The sequence below is a fragment of the Parasteatoda tepidariorum genome, chromosome 2 (genome assembly GCF_043381705.1).
Source record: "Parasteatoda tepidariorum isolate YZ-2023 chromosome 2, CAS_Ptep_4.0, whole genome shotgun sequence".
Classification (NCBI taxonomy): Eukaryota; Metazoa; Arthropoda; class Arachnida; order Araneae; family Theridiidae; genus Parasteatoda; species Parasteatoda tepidariorum.
This window is the reverse complement of record NC_092205.1, coordinates 23470981-23488875: the sequence shown is the minus strand read 5'-3', so window position 1 is coordinate 23488875 and position 17895 is coordinate 23470981. Positions and strand designations below refer to the sequence as shown.

At 31.7% G+C, this 17895-nt stretch overlaps 1 protein-coding gene across 1 annotated transcript in view; it reads right to left on the bottom strand.

Annotated features, from left to right (window-relative positions):
• The window catches only part of LOC107442351 (obscurin), a gene marked incomplete in the record, with an annotated part of 263706 nt that overhangs the window by 7406 nt on the left and 238405 nt on the right, over window positions 1-17895 (bottom strand). The window contains 14 exon segments of the mRNA XM_071177300.1: window positions 1130-1406; window positions 3456-3639; window positions 3843-4007; window positions 5127-5258; window positions 5408-5540; window positions 7405-7556; window positions 8967-9159; window positions 10374-10518; window positions 11330-11550; window positions 11854-11937; window positions 13571-13616; window positions 13724-13876; window positions 13959-13985; window positions 15602-15774. Coding sequence (XP_071033401.1) covers window positions 1130-1406; window positions 3456-3639; window positions 3843-4007; window positions 5127-5258; window positions 5408-5540; window positions 7405-7556; window positions 8967-9159; window positions 10374-10518; window positions 11330-11550; window positions 11854-11937; window positions 13571-13616; window positions 13724-13876; window positions 13959-13985; window positions 15602-15774 — 2085 coding nt within the window.

Genomic DNA, 17895 nt, shown 5'->3' with positions numbered 1-17895 from the left:
AGGCCGATTATCCTCCCTCGTTCAAACTCCGTAAGTTGCTTGAATTTCTTATTCTTCCGTCGTGGAGGCATACTCAGGTCTCACTAAACGTTTGCCACTAACAAATAATCATAGACTATTTTCAACGTCCCGCTACAGCACTTTATTTATACGCTTTCAGCATCAATTCAGAGGGCGCTGCGCGCGCCACGCACGCGCGATGGCTCTGAAACTTTATTAATTTGCATAATATCCTATAATTGACATTTGCTGCGAATTTCATTTGATTCTGATGATTCCTTCATGGTGTTGCATTTTCTACAAACAGCAGTTTATATATATATATATATATATATATATTACCCGCTATAAATTTGTCCGGTATGCCCTACATCAAAGTTTTTTTAAGGCCAAGTACCACTGCCCAGTGTGCATTTAACCGGTACTCCGAACACTTCTCCTAATCTATCCTCAGCAAATATTAAAATATCGAATAAATATAATAATATCAACGAATAAATTAATATCAAATCGGATATAACAAATATTTCGGACATTCACCAAAGCGACTATGTGACTGTTGACATCCACAGGTGAAAGTCGACATTCTCTTGATTTCGGTCATTGACGGTAACATATATACAGGGTTATTCATAATTCCCTCCTCCTGTAAACGCCATTTTTCTTTACTACAACTGGTTTCAGTGGTACATGTTACTGCCATCTACCGGCAACTGCTTAAATTAAAACTTGAATACTTTCGGAATAATTTCATATATTCTTTTTTGCCATACTCGTCTTCGTTTTTTTACTGTAATGCTTCGAAACCACAGAGGGAATTATGATTAACCCTGTATATATAAAGCTACCACGATGTCTAGGAGCAATTTTTTTTTCTATGTGTAATGCGTGTTTTATGTGAGGATTTAATTTCCCATCTTGGTAGAAAATAAAAACTATTAGACTCCTTCTGCAAGTTTTATAAACAGTCACAAAAATGTGACATGTTTACACCATGACAGTATGATGCATAAGAGTTTTGCATATTTTCTATTTAAATTCTCTACTCAACTTTCTTTTTGTTATGAAGTTCTTCTTAAAGTAAGAAATGTTTTTGCCTAAAATAAATTTTCAATGAAATTTCCAGTACCTGTTTGATAATGGTGACAACAAGCTCTTCGTTGTAGTCGTGTCGCAGCGCCAGATAAGACATAACATCGACCCCTGAAAGTTTCTCCATCACCAGTACTGTCTTGTCACCTTGATAACTAGCCGACAGGAGGGTGACCACTCTTTCGTGACATAGACTCTTCATTATTTCGTACTCCTGCTTACCGTCGGCCTCCTTTGAAGTCTGTACCACTTTTGCTATACTAGATGTGTTTGTTTCTTTCACCCAAACGTTCAGTATAACAGAAAATCTCCCCCTGAAAACGTACAAAAACGTTAATTTTTTTTGTTTACTTTATTCCTTAAATAAAAGTATATTTAGAATTGCTGTATATTAAAACAATTTAGCAAAAACTTTTTTTTTTTAAATTTCATCATAGATTTTTAATCTTACTGCTAATAATCACGAATGAAGTTTTCAATTTAAAATCGCCACTCATAATTCCATTCACAAAAAAAAATTATTTTTTTAACAATTTAAAAAATAAATAAATTCAAAGTAACAAGTTTTGGTGATGGAATTGTAATGTATACAAATTTTCATAAAATTTTCAACTACGATTTCAAGTTATAAAATATAAAACTTAAAAAAAATCAGTCGAAAAGTTTTCTGAGTTATCAAATTAAAAAAAAAAGTCTCCTTTTCATAATTGTATTTTTCGAGAACTATTCTACCAGTTTTGTTCAAATTTTGTATTTTGTCATTTAAAATTGCAAAGTTTAAAATAATGTAAAAATGTGGTATATTCGACATTCAAAAATTTTTCGACCATTACTAAGTAAAATAATAAGTACATAATAAAAATACTATTATTTTTATATCGATAGAAAGATCTTTGGATAAAATAACTTAAAATTTCATGCAAAAATTTTTTCATTCGCTTAAAGACTGAATTTTTTCATATGCCGTGACGTAAAAGTTACCGAAATACCACCAAAAAAGGGGGCAAGTAAATACGTTTTTATGTCTGATTCTGAAATTTAACTCATAGTTAGAACTAATTAATTGCATTAAGGTCACGTCTTAGAAACATTATGATCGGTCCTTAGTTGGTGGGAAACCGATAACTAGAGAAAAGTTACTCAGGGTCATCTTTTTTACACGCATTAATGCAGTGCTTGAAGTTATTTCATTTTAATATTATTCCATAAGAGATTTAAAAACAGTCTCGAAGACAGAGTATCTCGTTGGAGAGAATTTAATACTGAACAAAAGGAACAAAACATATTGGAATAACAAAACATCCCGAGAAAATAAAAATCTCACTTGATCTAGATATAACGTACAAAGAATTTGGTGGTTACAAAATTTCGTGTGAACAAAACACAACGTGTGAAAAACGTCGTTGGACAAAATATTACAAAGATAGAATCTTGAGGATAATATTCTAAGAATCTCATGGAAACGAAATATATGGACAGAGAATCTCATAGAAATAAAATTTCTTAGACAGAGAATCTCATAGAAAGAAAATTTCTTGGACAGAGAATCTCATAGAAAGAAAATTTCTTGGACAGAGAATCTCGAGGAAATTAAATTTCTTGCACAGAGAATTTCGAGGAAATAAAATTTCTTGGACAGAGAATCTCGAGGAAATAACATTTCTTGGACTGAGAATCTCGAGGAAATAAAATTTCTTGGACAGAGAATCTCATAGAAAGAAAATTTCTTGGACAGAGTATCTCGAGTGCACGAAACATAGCGTAAAAAGAGCTTCAAAATCATAAAATATGAGAAGAACACCGCGCGTGGAAAATATTGGCAAAGCGATTACATATAACCAGAATGAAAAAAAAAATTATACTCACAAACTTTCGCTTTAACAAAATATTACTTCTTATTTATATTCTTGCGATATTTCGTAAACACTAGAATATGTTCCAGGAAAATATATCTAGAAGTACCTCATAATTACCTCATTACAGTGTCAAAAATTCTGGTAAAAGGTATCGGCACTCAGGTTGCCAGTACTTTTTACCGTAAAATACATTTTTACAGGAACATGTTGCGTAACGAAAAATCTGATACACTGTAATTTTTTTCAGTAATAATTAACGCAAAATCACTCAATCACTCTAATTAAATAAATATTACTCTAAAAATTATGTTATAATAATTTATAGTAAAAATAGACTTTACGGATGATGCATCTAAAGTCCCAGTATTTTATAAAGTAATTTAATCCGAATTTTCTACGGTGTACATTAATTCACAATTCAGTTTAAATCCATAAATTGCTCTGAAATTTGATTTAATTCAGAAAAACGAAAAATAAAATCTTTAAATATAAATAAACTACATTTACCTGTCCATTTCTGAAACTATTCTGTACAAATCTAGGGTATCACCTTCTTCCAGGGGTACTGGATTACTTTCCCTGCTGTAGTCTAACTCTGGAATTTCTGACTCTTCTAATTCATAATCTGGAGTTCTTTCAGTGAATTCTTGCTGGTATTTTCTTCGAGGGCTGACTTTCACTTTAGTAGCCCCTTTAGAAGGAATAAAAATTTTATAATTTTTGAATAAAATAAAACAATAAACGAAAATTTTTTTTACATTGATTTAACAGAACTCATGTTTTATGAATTCGGTTGAATCAATGAATGAAGTATATAAATGTTAATCAATGAATGAAGTATACTTGAAAAACTATGAAAATTATGAAGAGGAATAATTGAAAAATTTAAATCACCTTCAGGTTTTGTTGTGACCGGCGTCGTAGGAAGACTGAATTCACCCCATCCGAACTTGTTGAACGCTTTCACTCTGAACTGATAGAACGTGGATGGTTGCAAATTTCTTATCACAAAATATCCATGTTCGATGTTGTTGGCTATCGTCGTCCACTTATCGTCATCTAGAAATAAGCACAAAATGTATTACAGAGTCAACTAACAACACATAATCACATAGATTAATTAAAATAAGACGCGTTTGTTTGATTGCATTTGCAGTCTCAAGTTTTTAACATCTTTTTGTTGTCTAATTACGCATGCGTGATTGCTTTAGCAACTTCAATTGCATACTTTTTATCTATAGAACTAATGCAAAACAGAAGTTCAATTATATAACCTTTTTTGATAGAACTAATGCAAAACAGAACTTTAATTACTTACTTTTTATCAATAGAACTAATGCAAAATAACTGTTTTCCCAGTTAAGAAAAATTAAGGTAACATCGAGAACAAAAGAAATTTTTTGTTATAAATATTAAGCAATTTAATTAAATAAATAATCCCAAGAAACTAAAACTGAAAGGTATTATTTTATAAAAACTTCAATCGCTTCCAAAACATACAAATTGGAAAAAAAACACAAAAGACAAAAAAAATCCTCTTGACAGAAGATAGCCGACATTGACTGTTTCTTTTTTTACACAAATCTAGCAACAACAAAGAAATCTTTATAATCAAACTATATGGCTTTAGACGCTGCAAGGTAAATTCTACTCGGTAAATGTCACTTGCTAAAATTTCTACTCGGTGAAACGTCAACCAGTTCAATAAAACTTGATTAGAATTAAAAGAAAAGTGCGTTTAAGTTCTTCATACTTTTCCAGTTCTGTCAACAAAAAAAAAAAATTATGAGTTTTCGATCACTTTTATTTTATATAATTTTTTCTTCTTCATATTTTCTATACATTGTTGCTTAGTAGCTTCCAAACTTCACTTTGGACATACTAGTGAGCTATTACGCAAAGACTACAAGACAAAAAAAATGAAAACGTAAAAAGTTTTCAGCTTAAGTAAGAATAGACATCTTTATTAAAATTTGAATGTAGCTCCAGTAAGCAGAATTACTTAAAAGCTCATCCATTCAAAATGTTTTGGTAAGGGGTTGAATCAATGAAACAATGCTAACAATGAAACTATCAACAATGAAAGACCGGTTTTTCCAAACAAAAAACCAACAGATTTTTTGTCTCTTAAAATTGATTTGATTTATATATATATAAAGAAACATATAAGTATATTACCTGATTTCTTATAATCTAGAGTATATCCTAGAGTTGTACAGTTTCCTTCATCCCTCGGTACTGCCCAGGTGATGTATATTTCAGTATCTGAAGTATTCTTCACTACTGGAGGTTCAGGTCGTCCCGGTTTAGCTATTCAAGAATCAGTACTTTAAATATTGAAAATTGATAATGAGAATATAGAAGAATATTAAATTGAAGAAATTATTTTTAGCACAACTAGCAAAGCACAGATATTTTAGTAGTAGTTCATAAGTGAAATAATAAAAGCAATCACTCACATCCGAGTTTCAACCTTGCTCTACAACAAGAAACCCCGTGCATGTTTCGGGCAACGCATTTATATACACCAATGTCGTAAGCTCTGGTTGGGTTTATCCTCAGTTCACATCGGCCATCTTTTCTTTCAGTAACCTATACAGGAATTAAAAAAAAACTGTTTCAAATAATTTCAATAATTTATTTTTATCTTATTGGATACTTGCACTTCAAGAAGAAGCTCACGGATATCCACACATGTGACCTATGACGTCAGCACCAGTTGATCGTTTATAAGCAAAATGGCGAATTTATAAAAATATAATTCTTTCTCGTCTACATCTTTAACTTAGATTTATTATTAGTTTATGTATTTTATTGTAATTGTGATATATTTTTGTTGTATGTGCCTAACAAATTTGAATTATAATTAGTTTGTTTATGTTCTACGTGGCTTCGTGCCAGTCTTTGTGTTAAGTAAGATATTGAAAGAATTGAAATCTTTGGGAAAGAACATAGAATGAGTCATTTAAGAGAATTGATACTTGATGGGCTGGGCTTACTCGAAAAAGACTAGAATGAACAGTTGCTAACGTAAACAAATGCCACGCTTACACAACCAATCAGGATTGAGATACCTACACTACGTCACTTGCAGGTATCTCATTATCACCTATTGATTATTAGAGAACAGTATAATAGTAAAAACGTTTGAAATTTTACGGAGTGAAATTTCAAGTGCTTCGAATTTTCGGCTCATTCTATTAAGAACTTGAACTGTTGCTGATGTTTTAATGTCCTAAGCTGGTTAGTGAGAAAACACGTGGAATTTGCAGTCTAAATTAGTCTTAAACTGTATTTTAAATGCTCAAAATAGTCGCAGAATGTATTTAAATACCCAAAACTTCAAATTCTGAAAATCGTTGAAACGCAACTCAAAATGTAAACACTATACGCGTAAATGAAAAGACATTTAACTATATTTTTCTTTACATTTAATTTTAAACATTCCCTTCTTTAGAAAAGTTTATATGAGTTAATTTGGAATCATAAAATAGTAAACAATTATTTAAAATTTTTTTGTTGTTGTTGACAATTTCTTTGTTTTTAAATATTTTTACAAAATGAAACTAAAATTTATATTTTGATTAAATCAAAATGTACCAGAAATATACAAAATTGTAGCAAAATGTATCGAAATATCCGAAACTTTCAATTCTGAAAATAGTTAAAACACAACTCCAAATGTAAACACTACACACGTATTGCATAATGAGAATAAATATTTAACTCCATTTTCCCTTACATTTAACTTTAAATATCCCATTCTTTAGAAATGTTTATAGGAATTTATTTGAATTCAAAAAATAGCTAACAACTGTTTTAGAATTTTTGATGATATTAGCAAAACTATGAGATAGTTTATCATTAGAAAGAACTTACCTAGCCACAAAGTATGATCGTTTCATTCGTTTTTATAAATACTCTTATAAAATTTAAAGAAAAATAATAAGGTGATTATGAGTTTACTTAACTTCAAAAATTTTTAATTAAATTAACGAAAAAAACGGGAAAAACTGTTCTTTTTTTAATAATTGCACAGCAGTTCGAAAAATAATAAAAAATTAAGTATGGAAATAAATAAACAGATGGGAATAAGTTAGTTACGGTAGAAACTGGAGCTATAGTTTGTCGATAGAAAAATTTCCCTCGTCACAAAGTCCAAGGAAGTCTGCTGCTATGGAAACAAGAATTAGCGCTTTTCAAAAAGGGAAACTTCTCTTTTTCCTGATTCCTTTTTTTCGCCGACCCTAGCCAAAACCTGTCTTAAATATTGACCTGACACTTTACTTGAAATAGTTAAACCTCGTAACCATAATCACAGCCACAATACTAGATGAATTGCGAGGGGAGTTCTTTCGATAGACAGACTATAGGTGCTTATATTCATAACTTAAATTTTTTCCAAACTACTTTTAAAGTTTCTGTGATATCACTTTGTGTAATTATGCACACTTACAACAATTCTGCTGCTCTCAAGGAGAATGCCGTCATTCCTGAACCAAGTGTAATCGACCTTTGGTTTACCCACAGCATAACATGTAAATACAACTTCATCATTTTCTTTCATCGATGAGTTGCGAATCTTTTCTCTAAAGTACGGAGGCATACCTGGAAAGAAAAATATATTAGCTGCTCTAATCTGGACACAAGATTGTTGTTCATTTGCATTTAATGACTTAAATTTCCTCATATAATGTAAATCAATGTCTTATTACACTCTAATAAATTTCATCTCTAGACTATAGTCAGTGACCAACAAAAAGTGTTTCATCACTGATCGTGAAATGCTTATAAAGCTAACTGATTTTAAAAATGCAATTTTTTCTCGTAAAATATTTGGTTACTGATCATAAATTAACGCTATGCTCGTAAAAATGATCGTAATCACGGGGGCATTAATGTGGTCAAACTAGGGACGTTTGTGTCCGGAGCCGATGCTGTAACTACAATGGAAAATGGAACCTCTGAATTGAGTCAAGAAATAAATACAAGAAGGTGAAGAAAAAAGTAGCTCTTGTGAAAATGGTCAGATTTGGACATTTAAAAAGCTAAGCAAAATGTAATTTATTGGGTTGTACGGAAAGTAATTTTTTTTCTTCCACAGAGTATTAATTCTGTTTTTTTTTCTTTTTTTTTTACAGTCTCAAGCTGAGTAATCGTTACATATTTTGACAGCTGATATGGCAAGGCCTGCTCGTAAGAAAACCCGACTGATTCTACGCAGTAGGTTTTTGTTGATGCCCTTTCAAATACAGAAAGTGAAAATCTGAATTTTCGGTCTATTTTACTTTTTTACCATGGAAAAGGTAAAAATTCTGTTCAAGCAACAACAAAAAAGCATCCGATGGATATGGTATAGAGAGAATGTAGTACTAGCACTGAGTTTCAAAATCTTGATTCGGATCCGATAATTTTGATGCTGGAGATGCTCTGGAAAGCCTGATGAAAACACAATAAGAACTGATGAAAAAAGCATTAATTGATGCAAATCAGTAAATAACAATTCGTTAGAGGGCTGAATGATTAAATTTATTGTATTCGACAGTTCAGTATCCTTTGAAATGCCTAGGTTTAATCTCAAAGCTCGTCCTGCGAGTTCTTCATGTTCTTACGGAAAGCTACGACGTCTGAGATTTGTTTCTTGAAAGTCAAGAAAATGATACATTTTTTAAGCGCATCATTACTGGGAACAAAATATAGTCTGTTTACAACAATGTTTCGGTCTCTACAAAAGTTTTTAGACGATAAAAACTTTTACTTCGTTTATTTCAAATGACTTCAAAAATTCCCAGGATTGGTCATTTTTGCCGACTAAGATCAAAGGTTTCATGAGCGAGAAATCACTATACTATCAGAAAGATGGCGAAATGTTTTGAACCAGATGAAATGCTTAATCATTATAAGAAAAATCGTCTTTTATTTTTATAAAAAAAACGAATTTACTTTCCGAACAATTCAATAGTATCAGCAATAAAACTTTAAAAATTGACTGTCATTAATATATGTTCAATGAAATACCTATTGCTAATTCACGGGATTTTTCTTTCCATACTTCTGTTTTCAATTGTTCCATCTGTTCTCTTGCGAATCCGAGAGTACCAATCTCGTGGTAGAGTCTTTTCGGTACTGACCTCAACGTCAGACCTTTTTTCTCGTCGTCAATCTCCTCGTCCATCATGTCCACAAATTTTCGTCGCTCCCGAATGACCAGCTGAAGAGCAAAATAAAAGCAATGCTAAATATTACTTAAAATCCCTAATATTTTAAGTACACCATTAAATGCATACACAATTTCACTGATAACCTAACTTTACTTATGTTAAATATCTGTAATTTAAATTTGTTTCTGAATTTTTACAAGACATTACTCAAGTTACCCTTAATTATTACCCAAATTATCTTAATTCCAAGCTATCTTAGATAATTATTCCTTAAATTACTATAATTTTCATGATAAAAATGGTTGTATTTACACTATATCAAGAATATAGCAGGACGAGAAATAAAAAGTGTCACTTTTCTCTGAATGTAACGATTTCTTCGATAATTTTTTCTTCAATAAATGTTCCCCCCTACAACTCTAACCTCTGTGAAATAAAATAAGACTGAAAGTTCCATGATTATTAGAATTTGTTCTATAGTACCTTATATATGCTTATATCTCTCACCATCATTCGGGAAAGTTTCAAATATGCAATTTAAGACTTACCGGTCAAACTTGTTTCTTTATTTGTTTCAGTTGAATTCCTAATTTAAGAAACAACATTTACAGCAGATCAAGGAGCAGGAATTAAATCACGTTAATCATCTTTAGAATCCGTTCTTTTTTAGGAATAACAATTACACACATCCGGCAATATCACAATAACCGGTACTACGTTAATCCGTAGTTATAATACCTTGAACTATGATATCTTGCACATTTAATGATATCGTGCAACTTAATAAGTGAATATAGTGAACCATATATTTATTTCAAATATTTAAGAACCATTAATTTTCACAGAATTACGATTTGACTTTGCTCTGTTAGAAGATTTTAAAACAAAATAGACCATAATATCTTTCAAATTTATAAGAACCTTAAATATGATGCTAAAATAAAGCATTTTATCATACTTCTCTATTGATTACACAATACAAATGGAGATATGGTTTCAGTTTATACCTTGCTAGGATTGCAGAAAACTGCCCCTTATCTACCGCTGTATCAATATAATAGTTCAAAGAACCAGTTTTTAAGAATGTAAGGTTACGACGAATTCATATAACATTATGGTTCGAAGTGTTTAAATTTTTGAATATGATAGCTGTTGTACCATGGATAAGGAAACAACAAATCTACAAAAATTATATCCATAATCCAATACCTTAATACAATTTTTTACCCTAATACAAATATAAAAAAAGTGTCATTGTACTTACAGTGCTGTCTCCCCAGTGCTTATCCCTTAGACTGGCTGCAAGAGATGGACTTGTGGATGATCCCACTCTCAGGTACTGTCTCAACCTCATTGGAAAATCAGTATCTCTCAACTGCAACAAATATGTATCCGGACCATTTTGATAGCTAGAAAACAAAATGAATGAGTTACGAGAAATGCTTACAAATTTATTCTTTTGATGGAATTTTTCTTTGAATCATTCATTGTCACAAACTATATCCATCCATGAAGAACATGAAATATGAAGAACATGAGAGCACGAGTGTGAATAATATGAATATATAAAGCACGAGTATGGATATAGAAATCTTTATTTTTCTGATCGATATTCTGACGGAAAGAGATGAAAAAGGGGTAAAATAAATGTAGAAATTGAAAAAGCATAAATATGAATATGAAAAACATGTACGCAAGTGTGAAAAATTTATATATATAAAGCACGATTTTTTATTCGTTTTCTGCCAGAAAGTGAGAAAAAATTGTAAAATAATTGCAGGAATAAAAAAAATTATGAACATGAATGCGAGTGTGAAGAATATGAATATAGAAAGCACAAATATAAATATGAACATGGATGTAAATAGCATGAACAAGAATATAAAAAACATAATGTACATTGGCATGAACATGAATAGGAACCTAAGAACATGAATAGGAACATAAGAACATGAATAGGAACATAAAAAACATGAATAGGAACATAAGAACATGAATAAGAGCATAAGAACATGAATAGGAACATAAGAACAAGAATAGGAACATAAGAACATGAATAGGAACATGGAAAATATGAAAAGCATGAATACGAAAATGTGAACTTGAGTGTAGAGAACATAAATAAGAATATGAAGGATATAAGAATAGGTGTGAAGAACAAGAATAGGAATATGAGGAACATTAATAAGAGCTCACAATAAGATAAGAACAAAAACCAACCTGCTTTCAGATCTGAAGTCAATGTCTTCCCGATTGATCTTTTGACGGAAAGTGACATCGTCAAAATGAGATGGCTTGACGTGTGATCTTTCCAAATCTCGTTCCGGACTGCTTTCGGGAGTGTAGGGTTCTCCTGGGGGATAAATCATTTTGCTGGGGTGATGGAAACAAGATTCTAAGGTACGTCGACGGTAGTATCGTTTGCAAGAAGCATTGGCGTACTTAAATAAAAAGGATTATATTAAAAAAATATTAATAAGAAGAAATAATTAAAAAACTTAATAAAGAAGTAATAAGGAAATATTTAAAAAACTTAATTAAAAATATATAAAGAAGTAAAATTAAATAAATTAAAACAGTAGTAATTTGAATAAAAAAATTAATTGAAAGTCTTTGTTTGAATTCTATTAATAAAAGAACATAGTAAAGGAAAAGTAAATTTCATAATTATAAATGTTTAATATGATAAATTTCAATTTTGTTTAAACGTTAATTTTTTAAAATTAATTGAAATAAAAACAAACCCAATCTCTCCATCTCTTCTGATATTCCCTCAATCGTTCCATATTGTTGAGAACTCTATCCGCCGAAGTTTTTTCCAAATAGTACTATAAATATGATATTTGATTATAATATAAAATTTTACATAATCATGATAAAGTATTAAATTTATGAATTAAAAGATAATAGAAGTATTGTTTGGTTTCAAAACCACACACTCTCAGAAATAAAAATCTCACTTTTGACGACTTGGCAATCTTGGAGCTATATTTAGTTAATTATGAGACTTATTTCGTCACGAAATTACGTGGTATAAAGGGAAACGGAAACTATCAAATAAATGACGAACATGTATCCTCAACTCGAAACTTCATCGTTGTGTATTGTGGGAGATTGTTAACCAGAATAAAACTAAGAGAAGACTAGACGATCAAAAATAAGGAAACAAAATAAGCTGACCGGACTATATAGCGGGCAAGGTGTTTATCTCGCACCAGAAGGAACATGGGTTTGAATCCAGCCTCAGAATTTATCTAATTGTTCTATTTGTATTTCTTTTGTTATTAAGGTGACATCAACTAAGCGATACGTTGCCCATTATCTAGTGATTATTAGAAAAGTTAGGCGTCATGTGGTTTTTTCTTCTTTTTTGGAGGGAAATCTCAAGGAATGTCAAGGAAATCCGCTTCCTTGAAGAAGTGACGATAGTTATTTCGTCACTTTGACGAAATATTTACTCGGAGCATATATCAGGAAACGGTTTCGTCAAAAAAGAAGAAAAATTCACGATAATCGAGTATTCATTTCACTGAAGCCCCCTCACTGAAATTTCACAGGAGTACCTTTTTTTTTAATTACACAGGGGTACCCTTTTCTTGAATTTCACTGGAACACCCTTTACTGGAGTACCCTTCATTTGAATTTCCCTGAAGAATCCTTCATTGGCAAACCTTTTCGCTAAATTTTACTGGAGAATATCCTTGAATTTCGTAGGAGTACCCTTTCCTTGAATTTCACGAGAGTATCGTAAGTACCCCGATAAAAGCTCAATAAGATGGAACTCAAATGTAGTTTTTACAGTCTTTTTTATTTATCAAAATTAATAAAAAGTACCACTTTAACATTAAAAGCAGTTAAAAAAACATAAAAGCATTCCAAAAGACTTAAGCATTCCAAATCCAGAGTTCGTAAAAAAAAAAACAGTATCAAATGGTTGCTCTAGTTATTCGCAAAATATTTGCTAAAATGAGAAAAAAAGTATAGTCGAAAATACGAGAATATGGTAAAATTTACTCAATGGGAAAAATCGAAGCGTTTAGCAATGATTTTTATAAAATTAACAGTAAAATATGGTTTTGTAATTTATGATAAAATTTGGTAAATCTGATAAAACTTAGTAATTTTATCATGCTATTTTAGAGTATAGTATAAAATCATGTATTCGGCTAAATTAACTCTTCTGTAGATATTATTTACTAAATGTGAGGTAATAAGATCTTTAATTTTGAAAAGCATAATTTTCTGTAAACCGCTACCATATGAATAGAAAAATTACCAAATGAATATCTTAAATACCGTATTGTATTACGATTTTTTTAAAACAGAATTATGTTTTTTCCCTCCAGAAATGTAATAACTATACAGTACGGTAATTTTATCAGAATTTTTTCTCCGTGTAAAAACTCAGGAATTGATTTTGAAACCAAACGCCTCCGTAAATGTCATAAACTCGAGTATTACCTTGATCCACCTATGCTGTAAAGCTGTTTTTACATCCATCCGTCCCCTAAAAACAACGATTCATTTGTTAAAAGAATTTTTAAGTTTAGTTAAGCGAATGCTAAAATCTGTTTCCAAATTATTAACACATTTTTAAACAACGTAAAAGTGTACTTAGGATCAAAGACGAGTAATTTGGACATGAAGTCTTTGGCATCGTCACTGACTCCTGTAAACGCATCTTCACTGAAGTTGATTTTTCCCTGCTGCAGCCTGGTCAGCGTCTCCCGGTCATTCTCCCCCAAGAACGGGGAAATGCCACTCAGCCTGAAGGTAGGAGATCAAAAGATATAGATACAGATAAACAATAACTGAGAGAACAGTATTCAGGAAACATAATTATACTTACAACAGGTAGGTAATAACTCCTACACTCCTGTAAAAAAATAATTTCCATTAGAACAAAAAATACCAGTTTTCTTATTAACATTTTGGGTAACAATAAAAATAACCACTTTATTGTTATTTCTAGTAAAACAACTAAAAAAAGCTAAAAGTAAGTCTGAGAAATCAGTATAATTCTTTATATACTGTCTGTACGTTTGAATCATTCCTGTCAAATTTCCTGTCAGCCTAATACGGCATTAACAGAAAAAGAAACCTGTTACAGCCGGAAGTGGAGCTGGGTGGGTTATGATGATAAAAGCTCTAAAATTTCATAATACACAGCATGAGCCGCAATTTCTCAGGAGATACAGCGTTTGCCTTCTAATGAGGCAAACCGGGTTCGAATCCCAGTCGATACGAATTCCGCATCCGGCTCACACCGACCACAGTGCTGACGTGAAATATCCTCAGTGGTAGACTGATTATGGGTTAGAGCCCCTTTGCTGTCAGGCTAAACGTGTGAGGTTCTCGTGGTTTTCCTCTCCATGTAACGCAAAGATGGGTTAGCTCCATCGGAAAGTCCTCCACAAAGGCAAATTTCTCCCAATGCTCGATCCAGGAGTTCCCTTGTCTTCTGGATTGGGTTCAAAATCACAAGGTTACAGAGTTGAACATTTGTAGTTGTAAACCCATAAAATTGGCGTATTATTTTCCATTCGCGTGAAAAGGAATTTACAGCACGAAACAAATAATTTAACAGTTGAAATGTCTTATTTTTTTATTGTAATTTCAAAATGTATTGTTAACATTCTTATATTTATACAAAGCTTTAATAAAGACTTTTATTTCCAAGTTTGAGTTATTTTTTTACTACTTAGATAAATGAGTGGGAATATCAGTTAAGCTTAATCGAGTAGAGAATTAAAGATAGATCTTTTAAAAAAATGCGTCAGTATGTGATAATAACTTCAGTAATTTCAGCCCCGTAACTTTATTTAATTCTGTAGTCGTCGTTGAACAGTTAACCCATTTTTGGGTTTACGGCTATCTAAGTTCCACTCCATAGTCTTGTAATTTTGAACCCAACCTAGAAGACAAAAGAACTCCTAGATTAAGCATTGGGACAAACTAACCTTCATGGAAGATTTTTTTGATAGAGATAACCCGCACATGTAGAGAATAAACAAACAACAAAAACCTCCTAAGTTTGCCCGATTGTAATGGGGATTCTAACGCATGATCCGTCTACAACTGAGGATATTTTACGTCTGCTCAGTGGAGCGGGCCAGGAGCAGAATTTATATCAACCAGACATTGCTGGGATTCGAACCTAGGTCACTTCACAGGGAGGCGGGGGCTTTATATACTGATCCACCATGGCACAGCACACATCGTTTGATGTTAACTTTTAAAAAATTTAATCCCTACATTTTTACTCCGATTCTTACGCATTGCGATTTACCAGGAGAAAGTGCATAACAATAATGTGATCATACAAAACAATCATACAATAATCATACAAAATATTGAGAATTCAGATTTTCAGATGTGATATCAATTTTTGTACATTATATAAGAATATAAAACCTAACGCTTGGTAATTGGGAAATTTGCTTTTTTGATAACCGTTAAATGTAAGACGTTAAATAAAGGACAGAGCTTTACCACATGTCTGCAAGCAAGGTTGCTGGTTCTTTCTTCGCTATTTCAGGTGCAACAAATTCAGGATGTCCATACTCTAAGAAATAATCTTTTCCTGGCAACAGTCTAGCAGCCAATCCAAAATCTCCGAATCTGATGTCGTCACTGTTAACCCGGGAAACCATGACATCACCTACCTATAAACAAAATGTTAATGTATCATAAAATAAAGAAAACTATTATGTCCCAAACTCTGAAATTATAAAGTTTTCTGTGATATTTTCACAATTATATATAAATTATGCATCTCGTTTTAGAGTTATAGAATTTATTTTATAATTATGCCATATATGTATTATAATTATGTAATAAATATTAAAAAAAAATATATTACAATTTACAAGGAAACCTTTTTTCTGATAGGCAAAATTTCTCCAAACAGGAATCTGTTGAGCTACAATGAGGTGATATTGGATTTTTATTTGCTAAAAACTTGTATTTTTTTTTAATCAACATTTGAGTAATAGTAAGGAACTTTTAAACTTTTAACTTGATAAATTTTTTTATTGATTGACAAAAATGACATTTTCTAAATGTTCAAAATATCATTTAAGGGGGGACCTCACCCTGAATATTTCAAAAAGTCGAAAAAAATTTCATTACATTTTTCGAATCTTTGTATCCTTTCTAATTTCTGTCTAAAACTATTTCACGGTACCTAACTGCGTTTGGAAGTTATACCGGAAAATAAGAGAGTCGTCGATAAGCAGGTACAGAGGCCCGTTCGGCCGGATTAGGAGGGGCGACATTCTTTTTGTGTCTCATCCATTCTGTTGACTGTGTATAGAAACTTATTGTAGGCATTTCATTTATCGATCATTATATATATGAAATTAAACGTTTTCCCCTACCATAAGTCAAAACTTTAAACGCATTTTTCTCACAACGCTGTTTTTTGATCTGGCGTAACGTTTTTCTCATGATCTATACAACGAAATAAGCTGTTCTTTATTTTAAATTACGTAAAATATATTCTTTAGAAAGTAGCATACGATTTTCTTGATGTTTTTATACTTCGATTTTATATTAGTATTTTAATGAATATTTTTTAATGAAAAACTTAACTTTTTTTTTAGTTGCCGCCATTTTGGTAATTTTGCGAATATCAAAAATCCGCTATGCTACTTCTTAGATAATGTCTTTATGTTTCAGAAAATCTAAACAAAATCGTTTTCCTATGTTTCAGGACTTCTAAATCCATGAGGTCAGTGAGGTGTTACTTTTTGATGACCAGCCACACACGAAGCTGACACCAACTTATTTTTTATTATTTTGTAAAAGAAAAAAATTTAAAATAGACTTAAATTGCAGCTAAATAACATTAAAAAAAACAAGGAGTCTCTGCATTGTCTCCATTACTTTAAAAAAAAATTCCAGAAAAACGTTAATATTTTACCATCTCAGGGTGGGGTCCCCCCCCCCCTAATAGTTTTTTTTTACCCGTGAAACACCATCTTTCTTATTAATTCTCAACGAAAACCAAAGTTCTGTCAACCAGCATTAAACTTCATGAATATACTAGAGTTTTTGATCCATTAGAAACAGTCAATTTAAATGTTAATAATGACTGTATATTCGGGAAATAAGTGAAGTATGCAAATAATAAGTTGAAGAATGTTCTAATCTGGAAATCAAAGGCTCTATGTGCTTCTGTGAAGGAATCTCAACAAATTTTTATTTAACAAAGTTTAAAGAAATTTTCAGCTTTTAAACTAACTTCTTTAATATATTCCAATAATCGCTGTGAAATTTAATATGGATTTAAGATAACTTATTGGCAACTTAAAGGTAATTGAAAAATTGTATTTAAGACAAGAAAAAAAATTAAAAGTGTGTTTTTTCCGGCAAAGATTTTTTCTCTGATATAGTTGTTTCCTAAATTATTCGCAATCTGTCCGCATTATATAGAAAATTGTGGTTGTAGTTCATTTACGTCGCACTAGAGCTGCATAATGGGCTATTGGTGACGGTCTGGGAAACATCCCTGAGGATGATCCGAAGACATGACATCACAATTTTGATCCTCTGCAAAGGGGATGCCACCTCCGCTTCGGTTGCCCAACGACCTACAAGCGAAGTCGAGCACTTTACGGTAGTACAGTTTAACGAGGACTAATACCGCACACCCTCGGTCCCTACGCAGACTGATCCAAGTGGTCACCCACCCGCACACTGATCCAAGTGGTCACCCACCCGCACACTGACCGTAGCCAGTGATGCTTGACTTCGGTGATCTGCTGGGAACCGTGTCTTAACGA